This window comes from Aspergillus bombycis (genome assembly GCF_001792695.1).
Source record: "Aspergillus bombycis strain NRRL26010 chromosome Unknown contig00008, whole genome shotgun sequence".
NCBI lineage: Eukaryota > Fungi > Ascomycota > Eurotiomycetes > Eurotiales > Aspergillaceae > Aspergillus > Aspergillus bombycis.
In genome coordinates, this window is record NW_019170010.1 from 160,319 (window position 1) to 181,791 (window position 21,473).

Consider the following 21,473-nt stretch of genomic DNA (forward strand, 5'->3'; position numbering starts at 1 on the left):
AGATGCTTAAAGGGGTTATGGTTCATCGTATGCGTATCCGAATTGTGGATCTTAGCGGGCCAGACGTAAAGTGCTTGCACCGTCTACTGGGGATTGATTCATAACACCCACATCTAGAAATAACCTTAAGTTGTATCGTGTCAGAATAGCCAATGCTTTTCTCTTGGATCAAGACAATCAGGAATGGAGAATCCTTTGACTATAGGCAGCAGCCGCTCGTCCCCGTTGTGGACATGAAGCATCCAAATGGCCGACATCGCCAAGCAGGGCTTAGACTTTTCCACGACCCATCTATGCGGTGACGGACCAATGGCCTCAGCAGAATGCAAGCGAAGAAATCCCCATTGCCGAAAACCATACCCGAGAAAGCATGGTTTACGAAGCCTGTGCCAAGATATGGCCTTCTATCGATAGATTCGATACACTCCAGTCTCCACATCCCGACCCCGATAAGCCATATTGGTTGGAAGTTGGCCTTTCGATCTTAGACAGACTTGATTCTCACCCTTTCTTTAAGCGAGTGACCTGTCACCCTAACAAGGAAAGCCTCTAGAACTGATCGGAGTAAAGAGGAGCTATGCCTTCGCGACGGTCTCACACTAAATCACATCACGGTTGCACTCAATGCAAACAGCGTCGAATCAAATGCGACGAAGCTCGCCCTAGTTGTGGTTCCTGTCGAAAAAAGAAAATCGTTTGTAACTTTCTTAGCCAGGCACCGTTGCCCTTAAACCCACTGCAACAGTATCCGCCGCAGTCTAGCAGCCCCAGTCCGGGGTTGCACTCCGCTGCAGCGAATCCAACGATTCCACTGCTGGAGCTCGAGCTCCTGCACCATTGGCACACGACCACAGCCGCGTCTTTAGCGCATAACAGCTCAATCCAAGACCTGTTTCGCATCACCGTCCCGGATGTGGCACTATCCTACCCGTTCCTGATGCACAGCCTTCTAGCTGTCTCAGCTTTGCACATCGGCCACAAATGCCCGGCGGAGCGCCGACGCAAATACACAGAAGCAGCGATCAGACACAACGATCTCTCCTTATCACTATGTACGCCACTCCTCAGTAATGTAACGTCGGAAAACTGCCATGCCCTGTTCGCCTTTTCGTGTCTTGTTGCTATCTTCGCCTATGCTGCGGAACACCCACCCTCTTCCTTGGATACGCTGGAAGTAGCCGACGTGATCAAAGTGTTCAAGCTGGTCCGCGGAGCAGGCTCAATAGTGGGCCAAGCCCGTCCCTGGATCCAGCAAGGTGATATGCGCCAGTTGCTCAATGCAGGTCGCAACTTACGGCAACCAGCTACGACAAAGTATGCCCCCGAGCTGTATGCTCGTTTACAAGAGACCATCGAACAACATGCAAGCCATTTGATGAGTGACCGGAAGGTGGGCCCCACACTTTCCTCATCTCTTGAGCATCTACGTGACGTCTTCAGGCGGTGCACTACACTTGAAGACCCGGGCGCCCTTATGGCGTGGCCTGTGTTGGTGGACGCGGGCTATCTTGACCTTCTGCTGCAAGGAGAACCGACGGCTTTCGTAATCCTTGGCCATTATGGGGTCGCGCTGGAGTTGCTAAAGGATGAGTGGTGGCTAGATGGTTGGGGTGAACTCTTAGTCAATCTTGCCTTGAAACACTTGGGTACTGCGGGAGAGTGGAAGATGGCACGGTGTTTGGAGCTGGTAAGAGAGGATCGAGCGGAAAGAACAGCGGGGGGTGACTCGACTGGGGGTTTATAGGTGTATCGGACGAGACCTCATCATCTGCAGTTTGTATTGGATATCAATCCGTGCTTTTGCCGACTTTAGCGATCACTCTATTTTATAAATCTCAGTGTAGAAGTTCATCTACTCTTCCCATATGTCATGTGGTTGGTCTATATATTGTCTTCTCGGCAATCGTATACGGCTGCATATTACTTCCATAGTGCAACGGAAGATCTACTATACAGAGTAAATACCCTGCCAGCTAGGTAAGAATAAGTAGGCGATGGAAAAAGAGGTTGAAGGAATTGACCGAATGGGTATTGTGTACGAGGGGTGGCCGGTCCTGTATCGGAACGGAACCATAACAGAGTCACAGGAAGTCTACTTCTTTTTTCTCCTTATGATGAAACTAAGGCAATAGGAAAAAGCGAAACGGAAAAGGGTCGCAACTGTTCCGTGTTAGGAGTGACTACGTGTATAAAAGGTAAAAGCTTGCATCACAAAGGAGCTATTGCACCGGGTGAGCTATGCCCAACAAGACATAGTGTATATCAAGACAGCGCAAGTCAATACGTATTAGGCCAAACAAGGCTTAGGCCATCTGACAAATGTCTGTGTAATAGTGAGCCAGCAGTAACTAGCCGATGTTTATCTCGGCATACACATCGACACAGGATGATGATGCCTTTCGATTCTGAAAAAAAAGAAATTAGAAAAAGAAACCTATAACATCTATCGATAACTCCAAGTAGGGCCCCAAATCATTGACCCATCAACCCCAAACACACGCAACGCATACGTGACCTTCTGAGAGACAAGCGTCTACATACTTGGGCGATCCTGTACGGTAATTCGGCTTTAACTTCATCTAGTGCCTCGGAATAGATGCTACTAAACCTACTGAAACACTTTGCCTGGTTGAAAGTTCAATTAGAGGATTCAGATCATCCCAATATAAAGTTTACATTGAAGGCTTATCTGATATTGAACAAGCCTCCCTCTACTGGGCATGGTATGCGATTCATGCGTCGTCTGTTAGTTACACGGCATATTGTTTAGTCAAATGAAAAAGATACACGTCTTATATGTTGCATATGTCTCCAGAGCAATAGTTTGATGCCATGCTTGAAACACAGACTACATGCAGGGCCGACCTGTAACTGTCCATTTCATTCTAGTCCTGCGCGTCTAGACACTGCATTTGATTTTAGTAACATGCATTTTAGACCATGGTGCGCGGGAGCTGTTGTCTTAGGGTTTAATGACCACGTGGCATGCACTCCCATCAATATAGTACAAGTAGTACCTATTTCTTGGGGAACTTGATGTAGAAAGTAAACAGATAGGACAGGGTCAATATAGCAGGGGGATTGAACCGACTTTGGTGAAAGAAGGACAGATGTCTGTTAGTGATGTCGCTCCCGAATATATGTGCATTGCCTAACCGTGGCAAGAGATCAAGCCAACGACGACCTGCTTGGCACACTGAATATATGCCCAGCATTCTGCATAGCTGAAACGACACAAAGTAGAACCAAACCCCAAGACAAGGCCTATCAGCAAAATGGATGATAATGAAAGGGTGAAGGAAACGCCCCGAACCTCCACGAGTCGATCCGCCAGGTGCCGAAAGGAGTCATATTCCGTACGGCCAACCGATTGGCGCAATTTATCTTCATCTCTAACCGATCACAAAATCGTTGCCGAGCAGAGCCCGTCCTTACCGTGAAACACCGGTGAAAAGGCCCGCTCCCGGAATGAAACGATCGACATGCTTGGCTAGACAAGTAATCTCCGCGCCGGTTTTATTTTCCAGCAATGAGGGAAGTCTTGGCAGGCCTTTATATGCACCGAGTATTTTCTCCTGTGGGAGATGTCATAAACCCACAAAGCGAGCAAAATGAGGTACCACATTGTATACGCACTTGCTGCTGTCGTGCCGCTCTGTGCGGCGGCGGCCGATATCTACGTCTCCCCGTCTGGGTCAGATACCGCTGCGGGAACACTCGACGCACCGCTTCTGTCGATCCAGTCGGCTGTTGATAAAGCGACGGCTGGTTCGACTATTTATCTTCGAGAGGGAACTTATTCGCCGACGACGAATATTCAGATCACGAAGAGTGGAACGGCGTCTGCGCCTTATGTTCTTCGGGCTTATGAGGGGGAGAAGGTCACGATTGACGGGGAGGAACTTCCGGGGTGCGTCTCTTCGGTTCTCTGCTGTTTTCTGTGACTTACCAGGATAAATAGAACTCCGGCGGAGTTGGATGGATCGCTTCCCAATGATGACCGTGGAATTCTCCACATTCAAGATGCCGAGTACTGGGAGTTCTATGATCTTGAATTGATCAATGGACCGTATGGGGTTTATGCGCGTGATTCTTCTAACAATCACTACGAGCGGATTATTACGAGGGAGAACTATGAAACGGGTATGCAGTGTATGCAATGTCTGAGAGCCATGCTAATATAACATAGGCTTCCAGCTCGAAGGCGCATCGTCTAATAACAGCGTCTACTACCTCGACTCGTACCTCAATCGGGACCCGCGCAAGAATGGGGAGAGTGCCGACGGGTTTGCCTGCAAGGAGGGCTCTGGTGAGGGTAACGTGCTTCGAGGCGCGAGATTGTGGAACAATGTCGATGACGGATTGGACCTCTGGTATGCTGTCATTCATGCTCTGTGTGGTGCATTTGCTAACTATCGCAGGGAGTTCAAGTCGGCCGTGACGATTGAGGATACCATTTCGTACGGCAACGGATATAACAGGTACTTGCACTCTTGTCCGTCCGGTTGGAATTACGCTAATAACTGCAGATGGGATTTCTCTCCATTCGAAGGCGACGGCAATGGTTACAAACTTGGTGGCGGCGACGATGCTGACAAGGGGCCCGCCAACCACGTTATCACCAACTGTATCGCGTTCGGAAATTCCAAGGACGGCTTCACCGACAACTCTCAACCGGGTGACTTCACCCTGACCCGGAACACGGCCTGGAACAATGCCAAGGTGGGCTTCAAGTTCGGCACGGCAGTGTCTACCTTGAGCAAGAATATCGCGGCTGCGAATGGGGAGAGCCCGACTTCTTTGAGCGACGAGCAGGTGTCCACAGGCAACTCATGGGATGGTAGCGACACCTGGGACAACAGTAGCTTTGTCTCTGTTGATGCAACCTTGGTGCAAGGAGCGCGCAAGGCAGATGGAACGATTGATCCTAGCGACTTCTTGTTGCCGAGCTCTGGGGAGGACATTGGTGCTACGACGAGTTGGTAGATATAGTCGTGTACCGTTCGACTGTTTGATTCATCAATATTGTATGTATTTCTAATTTACGTTGAGTTCTCTAATTCTTCCCTGGAACAAAGTGCGCGTGGAAGTCTCTTGGCAGTAGTTTGTCCACATCCGTATACCTCGGAGGGAAAATATCCTTACGTCAGGATTGATCCACAAGGTATATGCACAGAAAAGTCCGTTTAATTACTAAGAGGACCCTGATTGCCCGAATGCTAGTGGTTGGTAACAAGGTACCTGACATGGCAAGCTGCACTACCTGCCGCTATCATTCGCCCTCCTCATCGTGCCCTGTATGGGTCTATATCATTCATGAACTCTAAGGAGAAAGCTCTAGAGGTCCATACTATTTATCAATCCTCTTCGCCAGTCACAAACAGTATATCACATTCCACATAATGATATCCCAGCATGTGGGGTACCTCGCACCAAAACACGGATACCTTCCCGACATCGAATGAACAGCGCGATGGGCGCCCGATGGCGTGAGCACGCAGCACAATAACACAATCACCACCCACTCCGAAAACACGCGACGGACAAAAGGCCGACATTCAATCCCATTATATAAGAAGGTACATTGTTGCCCCTCATTAAATATTTTCCCCTTCCCCTCACTCACGTTTTCTGTCGCAGACCTGCCTAATTATTGAATCCAACATGACGAAAACCTCAGAAAAGAAACCATGGATCCTCAATGCCTTTGCCATGTTTTCGCCTGGGCATTTATCGCCTGGTAAGACTTCTGCTACGTTGAGCTACCTCATTTCCCCCGCATTCTTCAACACTGGGGTCTTTCTGGCTGCGTGCTGACCGATTGTCTCGATTAGGGCTATGGAAGCATCCACAGGACCGTGCCGGTGATTTCCTCGATCTATCGTATTGGATTGAGCTAGCCAAGGTTTTGGAGAAAGGCAAATTCCACGGCCTGTTTCTGGCCGATCATCTGGGGATCTACGATGTGTATAAAGGTCCGGGGAATCGAGAGCCTGCGTTGTTATCGGGGGCGCAATTCCCTATTGGGGATCCATTGTAGGTATTCCACTCTCTATCTACGAAAAAAGGAAAACGTGACAATGGGAAAAGCCAAAACACAGAAATGGAACCTTACAAGATGAACCCGTCACTAATCCCAACAGCCTCCTCATCTCAGCGATGGCCTCTGTAACCACATCTCTCTCCTTCGGCATAACCGCATCTACAACCTACGAGACGTCGCCATACGCACTGGCTCGCAAATTCTCAACATTGGATCATCTCACGCGCGGCCGGGTGGGATGGAACATCGTCACCTCATTTCTGGATAGTGCAGCGAAGGCATACGGAATGGACGAGCAGATCCCGCACGACGAACGATATGCGCGAGCAGACGAGTACATGGAGCTTACATACAAGCTGTGGGAAGGGACATGGCGCGATGGGGCCGTCGTCAAGGATCCTAAGACCGGCGTTTACAGTGATCCTCGCCAGGTTCGTGCTATTGAGCATCATGGAAAATATTTCAAGAGCACGGCTGCGAGCCAGTTGCCGGCTTCGAGGCAGAGGACGCCGTTGCTTTTTCAGGCGGGGGCTTCGTCGTGAGTTTCCTATCCCCCGTTCTTATTCTGCCAGGTTCGGGTGAGGGCTAATACGTTTGGACCTACTTAGCGCTGGGAAGCAATTCGCTGCCAAACATTCCGAGGTGATGTTCCTACCTGGTCTGGAGCCGGAGAAAACCAAGGCCGTGGTAGATGACATGCGGTACGATGCTATAACCCCCCTTCCCCAGGAACCAAGCTAACAATAAAGAACAGAAAACACCTGGCGGAAGTTGGCCGCCCAACGGACAGCATTAAGTTCATCGCGGGCATTCTCGTGATCGTCGACGAGACTGACGAGAAAGCCCAAGCGAAATACGAAGAGTACTTAGCCCAATCCGATCTCGAAGGCGTAGCAACACTCTTCGGCGGCTGGACCAGCAGCGATCTATCCAAGTTCGACGACGACGAGGACTTCTCTTTCACTGCCGTTGGTGGAATCCAGTCTTTGATCTCGAGCTGGTCGAAAACTGTTCCCAACTCCAATGGGCTGAAGTGGACGAAACGTCGCGTTTTGCAGGAATTGGCGCTGGGGGGAGCCCATCCTCGGGCTATTGGGTCTCCGAGTACAGTGGCAGATATTCTGCAGAGGTGGGTTGATGTTGCGGGTGTGGATGGGTTTAATTTCTCCTATGCGGTTTCTCCGGGGACATTTGAAGATATGATTGAGTATTTGTTTCCGGAGTTGAGGAGGAGAGGTGTTATCTGGGATGATTATGAGGTGAACGGTGGGTCGGCCAGAGAGAATTACTTTCAGGATGGACTTGGGTCGAGGCTGCGTGAGGGTCATCCGGGGAGGGAGTATACGTGGAACTGATCGTCATAGGTGCATAGACATTGTAAATATTCGGTAGATATTTATTGGATCGGCATATCATGCCATTCCCAACCTTTCTGGCGATTGTAATATTGATTCCACCTGTCTCCCTCAGCATCCCGACTGCAGCCTTTCCGGAGTTGAAGGCTTGCACTCATGCTCACCACCATGGTGCATGGCACTTAAATCATCCTGCGCAGAGACCACTCCCTAACCCTATTACCCAAGAACCCATATTAAACCCTCCCACAAAGCACGACATCCTCCCCAAAAGGATACCACCGAACATCCTTCAGCCTCGCCGCCGGCACCGGCTGACCCCCCTCAACCCTACGTCTCGGCGAAACGACAACACCTCCCTGTCCCAGCCATGTCGGCGCAATGGTAACAATAACCGAGTCAACAAGACGCGCCGACTGCGGTTCAAGCAGCGAATTAATAACCGTCCCACCCCCTTCAATCATGACACTCTTTAAGTCTTCATTCCTCAGAGATTCCAGCACCGCAGCCCAATCCAACTGCCTCTCCCCCTGTCCATCAACAAAGAGCTCAAGAGGAATGAACTTCCCCCCGTAGCTCTCCAACAACGCCCTCTTCTCAGCAGCCGGGACCGTGCCAGCAGAAGTGACAATAAACGGAGCGCGACCTTTCCCCTCTTTCACCAGTTCCAGGATCTTCGATTGCTCGGTGAAATCCCATCGCGCGCGGGGATCAATGATAATCGGTCTCGGTTGGCCGACTAATCCCTCCCCGCCGTAGCCCCCGACACCCTCGATGCGGCAGTTTAACCCCGGGTTATCGGCGACCGCTGTCCCGACGCCGATTAGGATGGCATCGTGTCGGGAACGGAGATAGTGTGTCATTGCCTTGGATTGTGGGCCGGAGAGGGTGGTCCGGGTCCCTGGGGCCAGGGCTAGAGAGCTGTCTAGGGAGGTTGCGAATGTGAGGGTTGTGAAGGGGAGGTTGGGTTTGGGGAGCTCAGTGTCATTGTTAGGGGGGAGATGAGGCTCTAGGAAGGTGCGGTTGGAGGGGGGGAAGGTGAGGGCTTCTCGGGACATCTTTTTTGTTTCTTTGTATTGGTGATGGGGGCTCGTGGTTTGGTGGTGAGGGGAATTTTTGCTGGTTTGCGGGAGTCTGATAAGATTAATTTGGAGATCTGAGTGGGGCCTATTCTTGATAGGTTCTGGCCAATGGGACTGCGTTATGGATGTGGAGGGATTATCATAACTACGTACTGGTTACAATTGACATTGATTAGGTTGTGGTGGGTGGAAGAGGTGTTTGATTGTCTCTTCTGAGTGAGTACACTTTGATAGTATGACTCTCAAGATTGTGCACAAGCCAGAGATCTGAGTCATCGTCCACCCCGATAGATTGGAGGCACTGACGTCTTGCTCAGGTAGATCTCTGAGGGCAACCCAAGCTATTTACATGCCTGCTCCGATCAGCTCCCCGGTTCTTTTCCCACATTCCCTTGACCAAGTTCCGTCGTCACAGATTCTTTCTTGTTCCAAATCCCCAGTTTGTCATAGCACCTTTCCTCCGCATTTGGCGCAGGTCAAAATGTTCCGTGCTCGTCTCGGTGGAGGTGAGAGGCGATGCCGTGTAAGGTGCAAGGTGGCAGCTGCCTCCATTCTCATCTGCAGGATTGTAGCTGGGCTCTCGGCTTGTTGGACGATGTAGTCCCTCTCGAGTTGTCGACTCCGTAAGGTCTGTCCCCGGGTATCGGAGGTTAGTAGAGCAATGCAAGACTTGGAAAGATGACATACTGTTCTTGCCAACGATTTGGTTGCAGCTTTATCAGACTCGACCGAGTAGAGGACAGCGTGACTCCCGTCGCGGTGTAACGGTGGGAAGGTTCGTTGTGCGAGCATGGAGATACACGAGGACGAGTGATGAGACGCGTTATTTCGACGCGAAGAGAAGAAGGTGGCGGCGGCAATTCAGAACAGTCATATCGACAAGTGGCCTGCAAGGTGTCAGCCAACCATCATTGAGCGAGGGGAAACCAACCATCTCATAGCCAAGACCCACCAGCCTCTGCGGTGTGCAAAATAGTCAGCTCCTCAAACGAAGTCCAGAAAACGAGTTCATCTCACACATCCTCCACCGGAATCGCCGAGTTCGAGTAGCAAGTCTCGTGTTGTTGCACCCACTGCCAAGCCAGATACCAGTTGCAATCAAGTCATCCACGAGGCTTCTCATATGAACAGCATACAGCTGTGAGAAGAGTGAGAAGGGTGAGAAGGAAACACGAAAGGAGATAGTATGCTGTTAGCCAGCAGGCATCTTCCAGCAAATTGTGGTTTTCGTTACAAATGCCCAACCTCCGGTTCATTGCCATCCAACAATTGTATTCACACGAAGGTGACCTTAGCCGTGTTGTTCATTGCAACGTACCAAAATGGCTCGTTACAAGAAAGCGAACACCGCGGGGATGACTGCAATTCTCACTTGCAGTGGATGGGAATGTGCCGCCAAAAGGCAATATCACCTAAGCGGTGATCTGAGCCGTGTTCTACTGCTGATTGTATCTGTCCTGTCGGAAGCTATACTGTGACTCTTGATAGGACCGAATCCTATAGCACGAGCACGCTTCCCAAAGGCCGTTCGTACAAACAACAGACACTGCACCGGTATGCAATACTGCGGTGGTTTATCCATGTCAACCAATAAATGTATTCACCAATGGTGACCTTAGCCATGTTGAGGATGCCCAAAGATCTTGTGCAAACATCAAGCACCGCAGAGTTGACAAGCTGCCGGCCCGGAGGCCTTTACCACTGAGTAGTGAGCAGACTGTGGTGCCGATGCCCAAGATGGCTTGGTGCAGTCAGCAGCACAGCGACGAACCCCAATGCAGACATACAATCAGGTTACATGGGGCTACAAGTACATGCGGGGCATCACGATGTGAGAGTGGAGAAAATAGGATGACTTGAAGAGGCAAGTGGCTGGAAATGAAGACATCATGGTCAAGGCAGTGGGGGTATCATGGTGGAATGTAGGCTATCAAAGGAAAGGACAATGTCCATTATATGCAAGGATGGTATCACAGGACCATATCAGAAGAGAATATTCATAAGAAGGAGTAGGAAAGTAGGAAAGGGTTGTATGTCCATTGTAGCAGGGAGAGGATGGTGATGAAGAGAAGAGCAGCGTTTCGAGGGGGGATGGAGGCCTTATATATAGGCAAAGAGGGACATCTGGCTAAGTGAATCCATACAAGCTCCCACTTGAAGACTACGTATGTCTATGGCTACGTGCCGCTATGCCAGGATAGACATACCTAATGGGGACATGGAAGCGTCATCTGGATGCACCACGAAGAGGGGGCACTTCAGGCATCATTGGAGCGACGTAAAGAGGCGTTAGTATCTGGCAGCGGGTGCGGGATTGAAGTAGTGAATACGACTTCATCCTTCTGGGATTGGACAGGTGTTCCCGAAGGGTGGCAAAAGGGCTGAAACCCAGGTAAGGTGAATACAAACGATTACGTTTGATGGGCTCTGACATGCCATGTTGACATTCACTGGATCCTATCTAGTCACTCGAGATGACATATCCGGCAGCCTCAAGCTTGCATGCATGTATACCTGTATGGGCATTTTCCCCTATGTAGAGATTAGATGTCAAAGCACAGCCAGACTGCTCGATACGTGAAAGAGGTTATTTTCATTCTTATTACCGAGAGCAAGGACCTTCCGACTAGAGGCTATTGTACAGTGGAGCGCAACCATCAGCGTAGATTCCTGAAATTCCAGATACTAGGGCATGTGAAACACCTTGCTTAGCAACCCATAAATATTTCGCGGATATCCGTCCTGGTCGTAAGTTCCTGAGCGTCTTCATGATGCATCCAAGTTCGACTAGAGGTAACTTATGGTTGTTCCGGACCAATCGTCCGTGGTGGTGATGACGAAAGGCGGACCATTCGCTGTGATAGAAGTTGAAGAAAGAGTAGCAGCACGGGTGCAGAACAGCATAGGTATCGGCTAACGTCATACTATGTGGGTATGAGAAAGCTCTATGGCTAGTATGCGCAAATAGCAAGGGGAGTTGCAGCTCGCACCAACATCGTGGCGGCGATCGGCCGGCTTGATATGGACAGGTCGTGCTACTCCTGCAAGTATTCGAGTCTAGAAGGCTGTAAATTCAACTCTATATTCAAAAAAGGCATTTGCAGGGATAGAAAGCCCAAGCATCATGTGAGATCTCTTGAGGTAGTGAACGTTAAGCAGTGCTGCAGCTGACATTCTCTCTGGTTGCCAGTAAAACACCACAAGAGCTGCTAATCAATCTTTGTTATTAATATCGATACCAGGAAGGCGAATCTTCAAGATATGGCATGCCATACTGGATGTTCTGGTTCTCTGTTGGTCCTATTGCACGTCAGTTTTGCACTCACGGACCCCAAGCTGGGCCATGGTCCAGCCTTTATTTTTTTCGAGTTTTCCTTTGGCCAGAAGTCCAGACAACAACAGTTGGATTTGTTGAAGGGGAGGCATGAGGCTCACCTTGTATGGTGAGGCGGGTTTCCCCAGGCCCGGGTCCGGACAGGGGAATGTTTGCGCGATATTTCGGCCACCAACGATAGTCTGTGATACAACGTAGAGGGGCGACCAGCTGAGGAGAAATACAATTGGCAAGACGCCACACACAGTCGCAGCTCACCAGTGGTCGGAATCATTGGTACCGTTAGGCAGAAGGAGCTATTCCAAATTGCATTCCCTTTACTCTTCAGGCACTAAGCCATATATCCATCCAACAAGGATATCACCAGGGCTTCTCTCATGTAATGGACATGTGTAGGTTATCACTCTGCTTCAATTCTGGACTTTGTGCGCAGCGGTAACTCGGGGTGCCCTTTCTCGATTTTGTGTTGTTTGTTATCTATCAGATGTCTGGGACTAGAATCACGTTCATTCTGAGGGCGGTCAGGATCTTGACCCTTCTCCCTGTTGTGATGGCCTTGCAAGACCTTTTGCTTCATATCGTCGACTTTCTCGTGTAGCGCACGCACTTTGTGTTTCGTGCGGGTGTATCCCTCGATGCCCGCGAGGACAGCGTAGGACTTGCTAATGGAAACGTGAGACATGTCGACCCCTCTATCTTGGAGAGAGTGGATGAAGGCACGAAAGTTGGCTGCAGGAGGACGGTAATGACCACTTTTGTATGGTTAGCAGTTTCTATCGGTTGAAGACCAGGAGGAACATACCTTAATGGTGCCAAACTACGAAGCTGTCCATCCCGGACCTTGATTAGACCTGCAGCGGCAATGCGAGCACCTCGAAGAAATGACGAATGTTGAAATGCCCCTGATTGCTTAATCCCAATATACAAGCGTAAGGAGGTATCGGCAACCTGGGGGCACCAGCGTTAGGAAGGATAGAGGGTATATGCAAGTGATCGAGGAACTCACGAATATCCACATGTCTTCCTTCTTCAACGACTTCCCCGTTATACTGCTGAGGACTGTCGACGGACTGACATGTACAACCCTTTTCAACTTCTTGACTGCTTTATAATCCTCGTTCACATACGTTTCCTTTGTTTTGCTCGCGCACATGTCGCTATCTGAGTCGTAATCTGAGGAGGATAGTGATGAGACAGACGAAGAAGAACTGGTCGAGAAGGCGTCCGGGTCACCCGCTTCTGTATTTCCTTGGAACTGCGGTGCATCATCATCAATATGCACTACCCCCTCCAAGCTGTCCTTGAACCGCCTATTATCCGTCCAGACGCGCTCATTGTTTTTCGCCCATCGGAATAACCCAGCTTCGTCCACAGTCACCAGATAATTCATCCGTTCTTCGCGTGAGAGGTAGCGCACTTGTTGCCGCTCGAGCTTGTCGCGGGGACACTGAGGGAGATCAAGGTCCTTTCCTTCGCCATAGTCCAGCCAAAAGAAGAAGTTCTGGGCGGTAGTCGAATTTTTCCAATATGAGTGGTAAACGCGAAGGTTGCTGCCATGACGGTGCTTCAAATCCACCAACTCGAGGAAGTACTGCAAGTCCATCATTTTCGCGGTTGTCCCTGGAGGCAAGTCGAGCTGAGCAGGTGCGGACTGGGAAGCCGGGTTACCACTGGACTGCCGTATCTCATTCCGAGTGGGCGAAGCGGATTCCTGTTCAAGGTCATCGTCACCCCCCGCCCGTTTGGCGACACTGACAGCCCGCTGCCAGTTACGACGAGCATGGGCAGAGCTATCGTTCTCGATGGTAGCTTCTGGGGCTGATGGACGATGGAGGAGGCGCCATTCTGCTTCTTTGACGGCCTGGTGCAGATCACTGTGAGATAATGAAGTTCTTCACTCGCTGTCCAGACTCACCTCTACCCAACGCGTGGTCGCCGATATTCCACAGCCTTGCAACTCTCGTCGCGTTCGATATCCGCGATATGTTTTCTATGAGACGACCAGTTTAGGGCGAGAAACTCCCGACAGACACGCATTCCGTACCTGAATCACTGTCGCTGCCCACTGCTCCTTATCAGTGACGTCATTTCTCGGTGGCCGTTCCATTGGATCGGTCGCGCTGGCAAATGTTGGAGAAGCAAGATGTGTATCTTTTGTCCCTGGACGTCTATTATAGCGAAAATATAGAATATTCCCGGTACTATATAAACGACACCTGAGTATTTGAAAAGAGGAAAGTAAGAGGGGTGAAAAAAGTGAAAGAAAAGAAACATGATCGTCACGTAGGGCAGAATAATTCTGTTGGTGTTGCTGATCTGCGCTTGGCGCCTTCCCGTGACCTCAGGTGAGACCCGTATCTCTATGAAGCCCTATAGTATACAAATACAACAATACGCCTCTACCAGCTAATTATTAATTCCGGACGGTATCTTCCTCATCAAAAGTCGGGTTGGCAGAGCTGTATATTTTCCACAGCAAACATATCATGCTCCTTCTTGAAAGAGGCATTCTCCTCCCCGACATCGACTAAGTATTGCCGTGGCTTGCTGCAACGAGTTCTCTGCAAAAGTTCATTCGCCGTTGTAGACGACATCGTCCGGACCAAGGGCAGTGCGGGCTCTGTATTGGAATTCATGGGTATCGAGTCAAATTCCCCAGATACATCTACACCGTCAGGTTGTCCCGTATTATGGCGGCGTCGTGGTAATAGCTGTCTTACTGGTTACTGTGTAGTCGTCGAATGCAGGCTGTGGTAAAGAGTTGAAGTAGTCAGGCTTTTATAGCCCTTAACTTGATTTCGACAGAGTTGATTACACGATGTTGAATAAGAAAAAGAGAGGAAATGGCAGGCATATGGCCTCATGATCACAAGTCTCTAGTGACGCTCGTTGGGGACCGGGGGATCCAAAAGATTGGCCTATTATTTTTTTTCATACTCCTCATTTTGGCACACCGAAAACAAGTCGATCCTTGTTGACTGCCAAGTGTCCCTTTTGCAGGTGGGAAATCCACAGAGAAAGCCCATGTGGTCCGTGCTCACCCCCACATCAAATGCCACATCTTAAACTCCCTTCCTTGCCATTAACCATTACATATAAGCCTACTTGGGAGGGGATACAGCTGGGAAATCTTAGATTGAACACACCGCAATTACCTTTTCACAGCTTACAAATGAGTAATACAGCATCTCTTCCGTACAATCGTCGCTTGTTCTGTGACTTACCAGAAGTAGCCAATCTCCAGAGTCTTACTTTCTGCTCTAGCGGCAGTGACACTGCAGTAAAAGGTACAACAACTTGTATATAACAGGGATGGTCATGAATGAGCCTATAAGGTTAAATGTGTCAAGATTTAGTATCCTGTTGGATACAAGTTTTCCAAGCATATTGGCAATGGAACAGTGACGTCAATTGCGGATATATATATCCGTTTGTAGAATCTGACAGCATTCCGGATGCATGTGGCCAAAGGCTATCAGAATCCTGTTTTGATGGCCCAATTCAGACCAGAATAACTGCATAACTAGTCTTCCCATAATGCTATGCAGAATTTGGCTTTCAAGGGCCCAGTTCAATGATGAACGCAGATCTTGGGGTAGTCAAGGAACAATAGAGGCATTCCCTGCTTGGGCCCATGTATTTGATCATGAGGCTTCTTGACGTGCAAAACCGGTTTCTAGATGTCCTTGATGGGATACATTCGTTGGCTATTAAACTCTGAAGTCGTTTCTTATATCGAGGCAACACATCGTCCCATGGATGCAGTACATGTCTTGAGTTTCTCTCTGCTACTCAGAAGACGAAGATCTGAAGTTTTCTTATCAATAACGAAACGGACTGAGTAGCGAGACCATAATGGCGAGAGCCAAACCGGAGGACTTCAATGTGGGGGCTTATATAGGACATCGAATGGAGGAGTTCGGAATCCATGACTACTTTGTCGTACCTGGTAAGGCCATATCTCTAGGAGGAACCGGCTTGAATCGGATCACTAACCTCTATGTAGGAGACACTAACCTGACCCTCCTCGATAATCTCGTAGAAAACCCACGTTTACGAATGGTTCAATGTTGCAACGAGCTGAACACGGGATACGCTGCAGACGGCTATGCACGTACCTCGGAGGTGAAAGCAGCAGCGGTTGTCATCCCATACATAGTCGGAGGTCTATCTATCCTGAACGCCATATCGGGTGCCTGTTCAGAGCGACTTAAGGTCATCGTTCTATCGGGCTGTCCACCGACTAGCATATTAAACGGGGGTAAAGTAACGCATCATACACCGTCGCCCTCGAATAAGGACCAGGCCCTTCACGCTTTTCAAGGAGTGACAGCTGCGTCAGTACGCGTTGATACTGCGGAGTCCGCGACAGATGTGATTGATGATGCCATCACTAAGTGTATTCAGCAATCACTACCAGTATACATCGAACTTCCGAACGACATTGCCGGCGCCCCATGTCCTTTCCCGATACCCTTAACCCCGAAGGTAGAGGAGGCGACCCAGACACACAAAGACGGCGAGGCCTTAGAGGCGGTGACAAATCTATGGAACTCCTCTCACAGACCAGTATTACTTCTTGGAAGTCAAGCACAAGTGTCGCTTTCGCGAGATACCATCCAATACCTTGCTGAGAAGCTTGGTTGCCCCGTCTTGTGCCAACCAGACGGGCGTTGGATATCAGAACCCCATCCCCAGTATTGGGGCGCTTTCTGGCCAGGGTTACTCAACCCCGAAGGAGAGAAACTTGTTCTGAGCTCTGATCTTTGGCTAGCGCTAGGAGTCTCCTGGTCGGACATACATACTCCCTCCATCGACGCGAAAAAGGAGAGTCACCGTTTGATCAGTTTCCAATATGGTAGGGTGGAATTGCCGGAAGGCAAAGTGATTGCCCCGATAAGCGTTAGTAAGTTGGTCTCCGCAATGATTGACAGCACCAGTATCCGCCCAGCAGAATCTCTTCCTAGTTCCAGGCCGAGTCACCTCGCTAGCATCCAAGCCGAAATCAAAACTTCCGATGATGCGTTGACAGTGCGAAATTTGCTATCTGGTATTCAGAGTTTGGTGCAGGAGGACTCCACATTGGTTGCCGATTCCGGCGATGCATGGTTTGCTGCGAGCCATATCCAACTGCCAGCTGGAGTGGACCTCCACATGCAAATTCCCTATGCATCGATCGGATGGAGCGTGCCAGCAACCCTTGGCGCTCAAGTAGCTCGTCCTTATGGTCGTGTTGTTCTGATGGTAGGCGATGGTGCATTTCAAATGACGGCCCAAGAGATAGGCACAATGATCCGGATGAAACTCAACCCGATCATTTTGCTGTTCAATAATCTGGGATACAAGACTGAGGTCAGTCCCAACTTTTCACTTATGCACTCCAGGCTGACTAGGATATACAGACTGCAGTGCATGAAGGCCCATATAACTATATCGCTAACTGGGACTATACCAAGCTGGCTACCTCGTTCCTCGACAAGCCCCATGCGCAACCTTCTAACCCATATGCGACGGAGCACTCAGAGCTGGATGCAATGCCCATGTTTGCCGAGAAAATAGAGACTCAGGCAGACCTCCTGCGGGCAATAGAGAGGGTCTCCACAGAGAGCGACAAGCTTGCGTTCTTGGAGTGTTGTATCCAGCCAGACGATATGACGCCAGAGCTGCGAACCTTGGGAGAGAAGGTGTCGAAAGGGGTTTCGACATAAGTAAGGTTATAGGTACTCTCTTCTAGTGAAATGTGTCATAATAAGATTGTATATAGAGTCAGAGACATTGAATCCAACCGCTATGATGCAGTTCAGAGCGACTGTTCCACAATAAAGGAGGCAGGCTGAAATTATTCAACATAGTACCCTTAATTGTCACGTGGTTGATAGCCCTCTGTTACTACAGAAACAGCAATGTTCTCTAGCTGCAGTGCTAGTATAAGCACTGTTCTCGCCACAGTTATAGCCAGACAGATAGATAGTATCCCTAGTCGCTAAGCCTACTGGGGCAGCTAGTTCTTCTTTGCCAGGGGATGAAATAGAAGCAACCTCTAAAGACACCGGAAGTCCCTTACATGTGCATATTGGCATAGAGTAGAAGAAGATCTGTTACACTAGAGATTTGAAAACGGACCAAGATCTGTCAGGCGCTAAATACTGCTGACCTGAAAGGAATTCTGCACCATCACCCCGCCTTCACGCGCTATTACTTTGATGCCTGTTTACAGTGCAAACAACACAGTCTACCTCGACGCGACATAGCTCACAAAGCACTCAATCACACGCAATATCCTCGGCTACAGACCTAAGGGCTTTCCTACTAGTAGCAGATATGAGTGACGCACAAGACTCTGACCGTGAAGACCTGCCCTCTTCATATGGTCGAGACTATGATACGTTTGTCCAGGAGACCGCTAGAATTCGCAAGCTTTACGAGGCTGGAGTTCCTTTTTTCACCAAAGAACAGCTCCGTGACCTTAGTAGGCAGCTTAAAGAAGCAGAAACCTCTGAAACGCGAGAGATACTCATTACGGGGTTAGAGGGCACTCAAGAAACTTTTGAAGTCAGAACTGGCGTCACCAGGGCTGGGTCGGAACCCGGCACTGAATGGGTTCTGTGGGTTCCTTTATGTTCTCTGACATTGAGTTTGACTCAGGCTGGGCTGACAGTTACCCTTGTAGCAAGGCACCAGCCATCGAATACCGCACTTTTGGGTTCCTCACCTCGTACAGGGCGTACCAGATGGATGGGTATAGTGACCTCAGTCTAAGGGTCCTCCACTACATGGAGTTACGCGACGAAGTCACGAAAGAGTTACGGCCTGGGTTCCGCTACGTAGTGGATTCGGTCCAGGCAATCGAGGAGTCTTTTACAACTTGCATCCAGACCTGGGAAGCCAGTGAGTCATATAAGCAACTGCAGAAAATCGTGGAATCGCGTGAGAACCTTCCTCCAATCACAAAGATAGTTGCCCTCGCGTTAGGCACTATGCAGCCTCGTTCCACTGAGAATTGGGACCATCGGCCTGAGTATCAGCATGCCTTGATCTTGACATTGCATCGCATCGTGAGTAACTGCCAGGGAGAGACAGCCGACAAAATCGAATGCTTCGCACAAGACCCTGCCTACACGGTTATTGACAAGTCAATTCTCGAGAGATACGATGTTACTATTCTCGACGATCCAGATGCTTTCGTGGAGATTGATGATTCTACTATTGTCTTGACCTTCGCGCCGGATGTGCCCGTGAGACAAATCGTTGCTGATATTGCCCGACCTGCAATGATGATTTGGAATACATGCGAGGATGAGATATGGTTGCATAACGGTCGTGAGCAGTTCATGTAAGATCATCTTCCCAGCCAGCTTTGTGTACCCCGTAGTTGACCACGAACAGGACGGATCCCTTCTCTCCACGGCTGAGAAATATGATGAAGGCCTATGACCGGGTCGAGTTCTTGAGTGATGAGGAGAGGTTTGGCGAGGTGGCGATCTTTATTCGGCGTAACTGAGCATGATCAAGACCACAGGATTCTGTCAACGTCTTGTATATTGCGGATTTCGTATGTTTCTATCATCAACATGCAATCGTGGTGGATCCACGTACGGCCACTACAGCGAATGCATTTACAGCGAACCACAGGTGATTCTATCAGGGCTTTGGAGAGTGGTGGTCGGTGTCTCTACTATGGATTTAATAGGCAAGGTACAGGTGGACATTAGTAAACAAGAAGTAGTAAACCCAAAGTCTTATGTATGTCTTAGCAATAGGATGGAGGTTTAGTTGTGAGGCCCGTTTGAGTAGCACTGCTGTTGCTGCAGCTGGGCATGCTTTATAGACACACTCCCACATGCGACCATGGTGTATACAAAAAGGTTCTGACTTGATGGTGAAGTTTCCGTGGCCGTTGTTCAGGTCCATGTGTTAGCCTGATGGTCATTCTCAAGAAAGCGAAACCGTTAAGCTATCAAGCTTGTAAGGTCATTGTAGAGGATATCATCGTCCGTCCCGCTTTGCTTAAGATTCCTTCACTGGAAATGACACTGTCGTAATGGGATGACCACGAGCCATGTTCGGATGTCATACACATCTGTCACGTTCTTCAAGGAGGCTCGGTCCGGCCATTCTGCCCACAGGAGCATTGGATTTAGAGTGTCTGGAATAGGGCTCTTCGAGCTACTCAATACGGATATTAAAGTAGTCTAATCACCTCCAGTGACAGCGTCTCTATACACCGTTTTCTTCCGAGTTATGACCTCATATTGTACGCTGATCTTCTCCCAAGCCTTGCGGTGTTAACCGAGAGATATAGACGGGCCCGTGTGGTATGATCCTATAAGCGTGCCTTTGCCATTGAACCGGACAATCTTGTGGGTTTCGCCACCTTCAAATTGCGTAAGAACGCCTCCAAGGGCTTTGCAGTTCCCTGCGCGCGACTTTGCTCTTTGGCCGCATCTGCCACCAGGCATCCTACCTCATACACCACCTCAAACAGCTGATCGCTGGATATATTTCTGACAGCTCTGTTGTCAGATATGCAATTCAAGAGCCATTCCCCGCGGTGGATGGCACAGCTCAATGCATCCAAGATCTGGCGATCCTCGAGATTCATCGTGGATCGCGCCTTATAAACTGCATCATGTTCAAATTGAGCCCAGGCATGCCGCAACAAGGAAACGACCTGTATTTCTACTCTCCTCCTGCTGGACCCGTCGCGCGCCTGGGGCTCGTCCTGTTTCAGAAATACCCAACAATGCGTGGCGCAATACCCTGGACGCTGGATGTGCCCGGAGGTTTTCCGAACGCGGTTGGTGTCTACTGCTCCGTAGCTTTTCTTCAACTCGACATCGAATCGTCCACCGAGCGCGTCCAAAACGCGCTCGGTATCTTGGGGGAAATATACGACGATACGAACCCCTGCTAGGTCTGAGATCTCATCCTGGATGCTTTCTCTCGACGGATAGTGTTGACCACGCAAATGCTCACGTTGGCGAAGTTTGCGCTCCAGACTGGAAGGGTCTTTTACCCTGTAGGTGACAACGGCTGGGAGAAGCTCAGCTTGCAGCATTTCGTGGCATATTCTGGCGGTCGCCGCTGCGTTGCGCGCGTAGATCCATTTTTTATTCTGGTACTCTTGCACGAAATCTGCAACGACTGAGTCCATTAAAATGAGAAGATTGTGTTATAACATGAGAAATTATCGGGGTGTTTCTTACTGCGTGCGAATATGGCGCCCTGACAACAGATATAGCATGCTCTGGCTGGGTCAGCTGTGGCTGAAGGGCTGAGCTGAACACAGCTGAGGCCCCATGTGAGCTGTAGCCGAAAACAAAACTAGTGGAGAAATTATTGAAGATCGCCCGCGTCTGAGAGTCCTTGCTGGTGGGTCGTGACGTCGTATCAGAGCACTGGGATCGCAAGAAGAAGCAAGGAATGGGCCAAGCGCGATCCAGAACAGGCCAATCAGAGTTGTCCACGCTATCGGTGAGGTTCGTTCACCAAAGATCGTCCTCTGTATGGTAGCTACCGGTTTAGTTGGAACTTAGAACGTAGTGCCGCCATAGGTTATATGGCCCTTGCGTGGTGGATCCGGGCTGCGGCGGAAGGGCTGGCCTTGGACTGCCAGATGCCATCCGTTGCCTTCCTCACAAATCAAGCTCGGGACGGAA

General features: G+C 49.7%; 7 protein-coding genes across 7 annotated transcripts; 4 read left to right on the forward strand and 3 right to left on the reverse strand.

The window, feature by feature from the left end:
* Window positions 1-577: 577 nt before the first annotated feature.
* Window positions 578-1,744, forward strand: ABOM_001673 (Zn(II)2Cys6 transcription factor; the record flags this gene model as incomplete). Its single annotated transcript, XM_022528803.1, has 1 exon — window positions 578-1,744. One exon carries the CDS (start codon window positions 578-580, stop codon window positions 1,742-1,744), a length of 1,167 nt encoding a protein of 388 aa, XP_022393244.1.
* A 1,867-nt stretch (window positions 1,745-3,611) lies between these two features.
* ABOM_001674 (putative pectate lyase) lies at window positions 3,612-4,986 on the forward strand (the record flags this gene model as incomplete). The annotated part of the gene is made up of 5 exons (XM_022528804.1): window positions 3,612-3,910; window positions 3,962-4,143; window positions 4,190-4,373; window positions 4,422-4,481; window positions 4,530-4,986. 5 exons carry the CDS (start codon window positions 3,612-3,614, stop codon window positions 4,984-4,986), a joined length of 1,182 nt encoding a protein of 393 aa, XP_022393241.1.
* Window positions 4,987-5,664: 678 nt separating this feature from the next.
* Window positions 5,665-7,398, forward strand: ABOM_001675 (LLM class flavin-dependent oxidoreductase; the record flags this gene model as incomplete). Its single annotated transcript, XM_022528805.1, has 5 exons — window positions 5,665-5,740; window positions 5,835-6,036; window positions 6,144-6,581; window positions 6,652-6,744; window positions 6,798-7,398. The coding sequence occupies 5 exons, from the start codon at window positions 5,665-5,667 to the stop codon at window positions 7,396-7,398; spliced, it is 1,410 nt and encodes a 469-aa protein (XP_022393240.1).
* Window positions 7,399-7,634: 236 nt separating this feature from the next.
* On the reverse strand, window positions 7,635-8,456 carry ABOM_001676 (RibD family protein; the record flags this gene model as incomplete). The annotated part of the gene is made up of 1 exon (XM_022528806.1): window positions 7,635-8,456. The coding sequence occupies one exon, from the start codon at window positions 8,454-8,456 to the stop codon at window positions 7,635-7,637; it is 822 nt and encodes a 273-aa protein (XP_022393239.1).
* Window positions 8,457-12,214: 3,758 nt separating this feature from the next.
* On the reverse strand, window positions 12,215-13,921 carry ABOM_001677 (IQ calmodulin-binding motif protein; the record flags this gene model as incomplete). The annotated part of the gene is made up of 5 exons (XM_022528807.1): window positions 12,215-12,566; window positions 12,617-12,762; window positions 12,821-13,675; window positions 13,730-13,804; window positions 13,859-13,921. The coding sequence occupies 5 exons, from the start codon at window positions 13,919-13,921 to the stop codon at window positions 12,215-12,217; spliced, it is 1,491 nt and encodes a 496-aa protein (XP_022393238.1).
* A 1,802-nt stretch (window positions 13,922-15,723) lies between these two features.
* On the forward strand, window positions 15,724-19,315 carry ABOM_001678 (pyruvate decarboxylase; the record flags this gene model as incomplete). Its single annotated transcript, XM_022528808.1, has 6 exons — window positions 15,724-15,763; window positions 15,821-17,166; window positions 17,217-17,510; window positions 18,046-18,419; window positions 18,485-19,147; window positions 19,201-19,315. The coding sequence occupies 6 exons, from the start codon at window positions 15,724-15,726 to the stop codon at window positions 19,313-19,315; spliced, it is 2,832 nt and encodes a 943-aa protein (XP_022393322.1).
* Window positions 19,316-20,137: 822 nt separating this feature from the next.
* ABOM_001679 (uncharacterized protein) lies at window positions 20,138-20,968 on the reverse strand (the record flags this gene model as incomplete). Its single annotated transcript, XM_022528809.1, has 1 exon — window positions 20,138-20,968. One exon carries the CDS (start codon window positions 20,966-20,968, stop codon window positions 20,138-20,140), a length of 831 nt encoding a protein of 276 aa, XP_022393321.1.
* Between the last annotated feature and the right edge of the window lie 505 nt (window positions 20,969-21,473).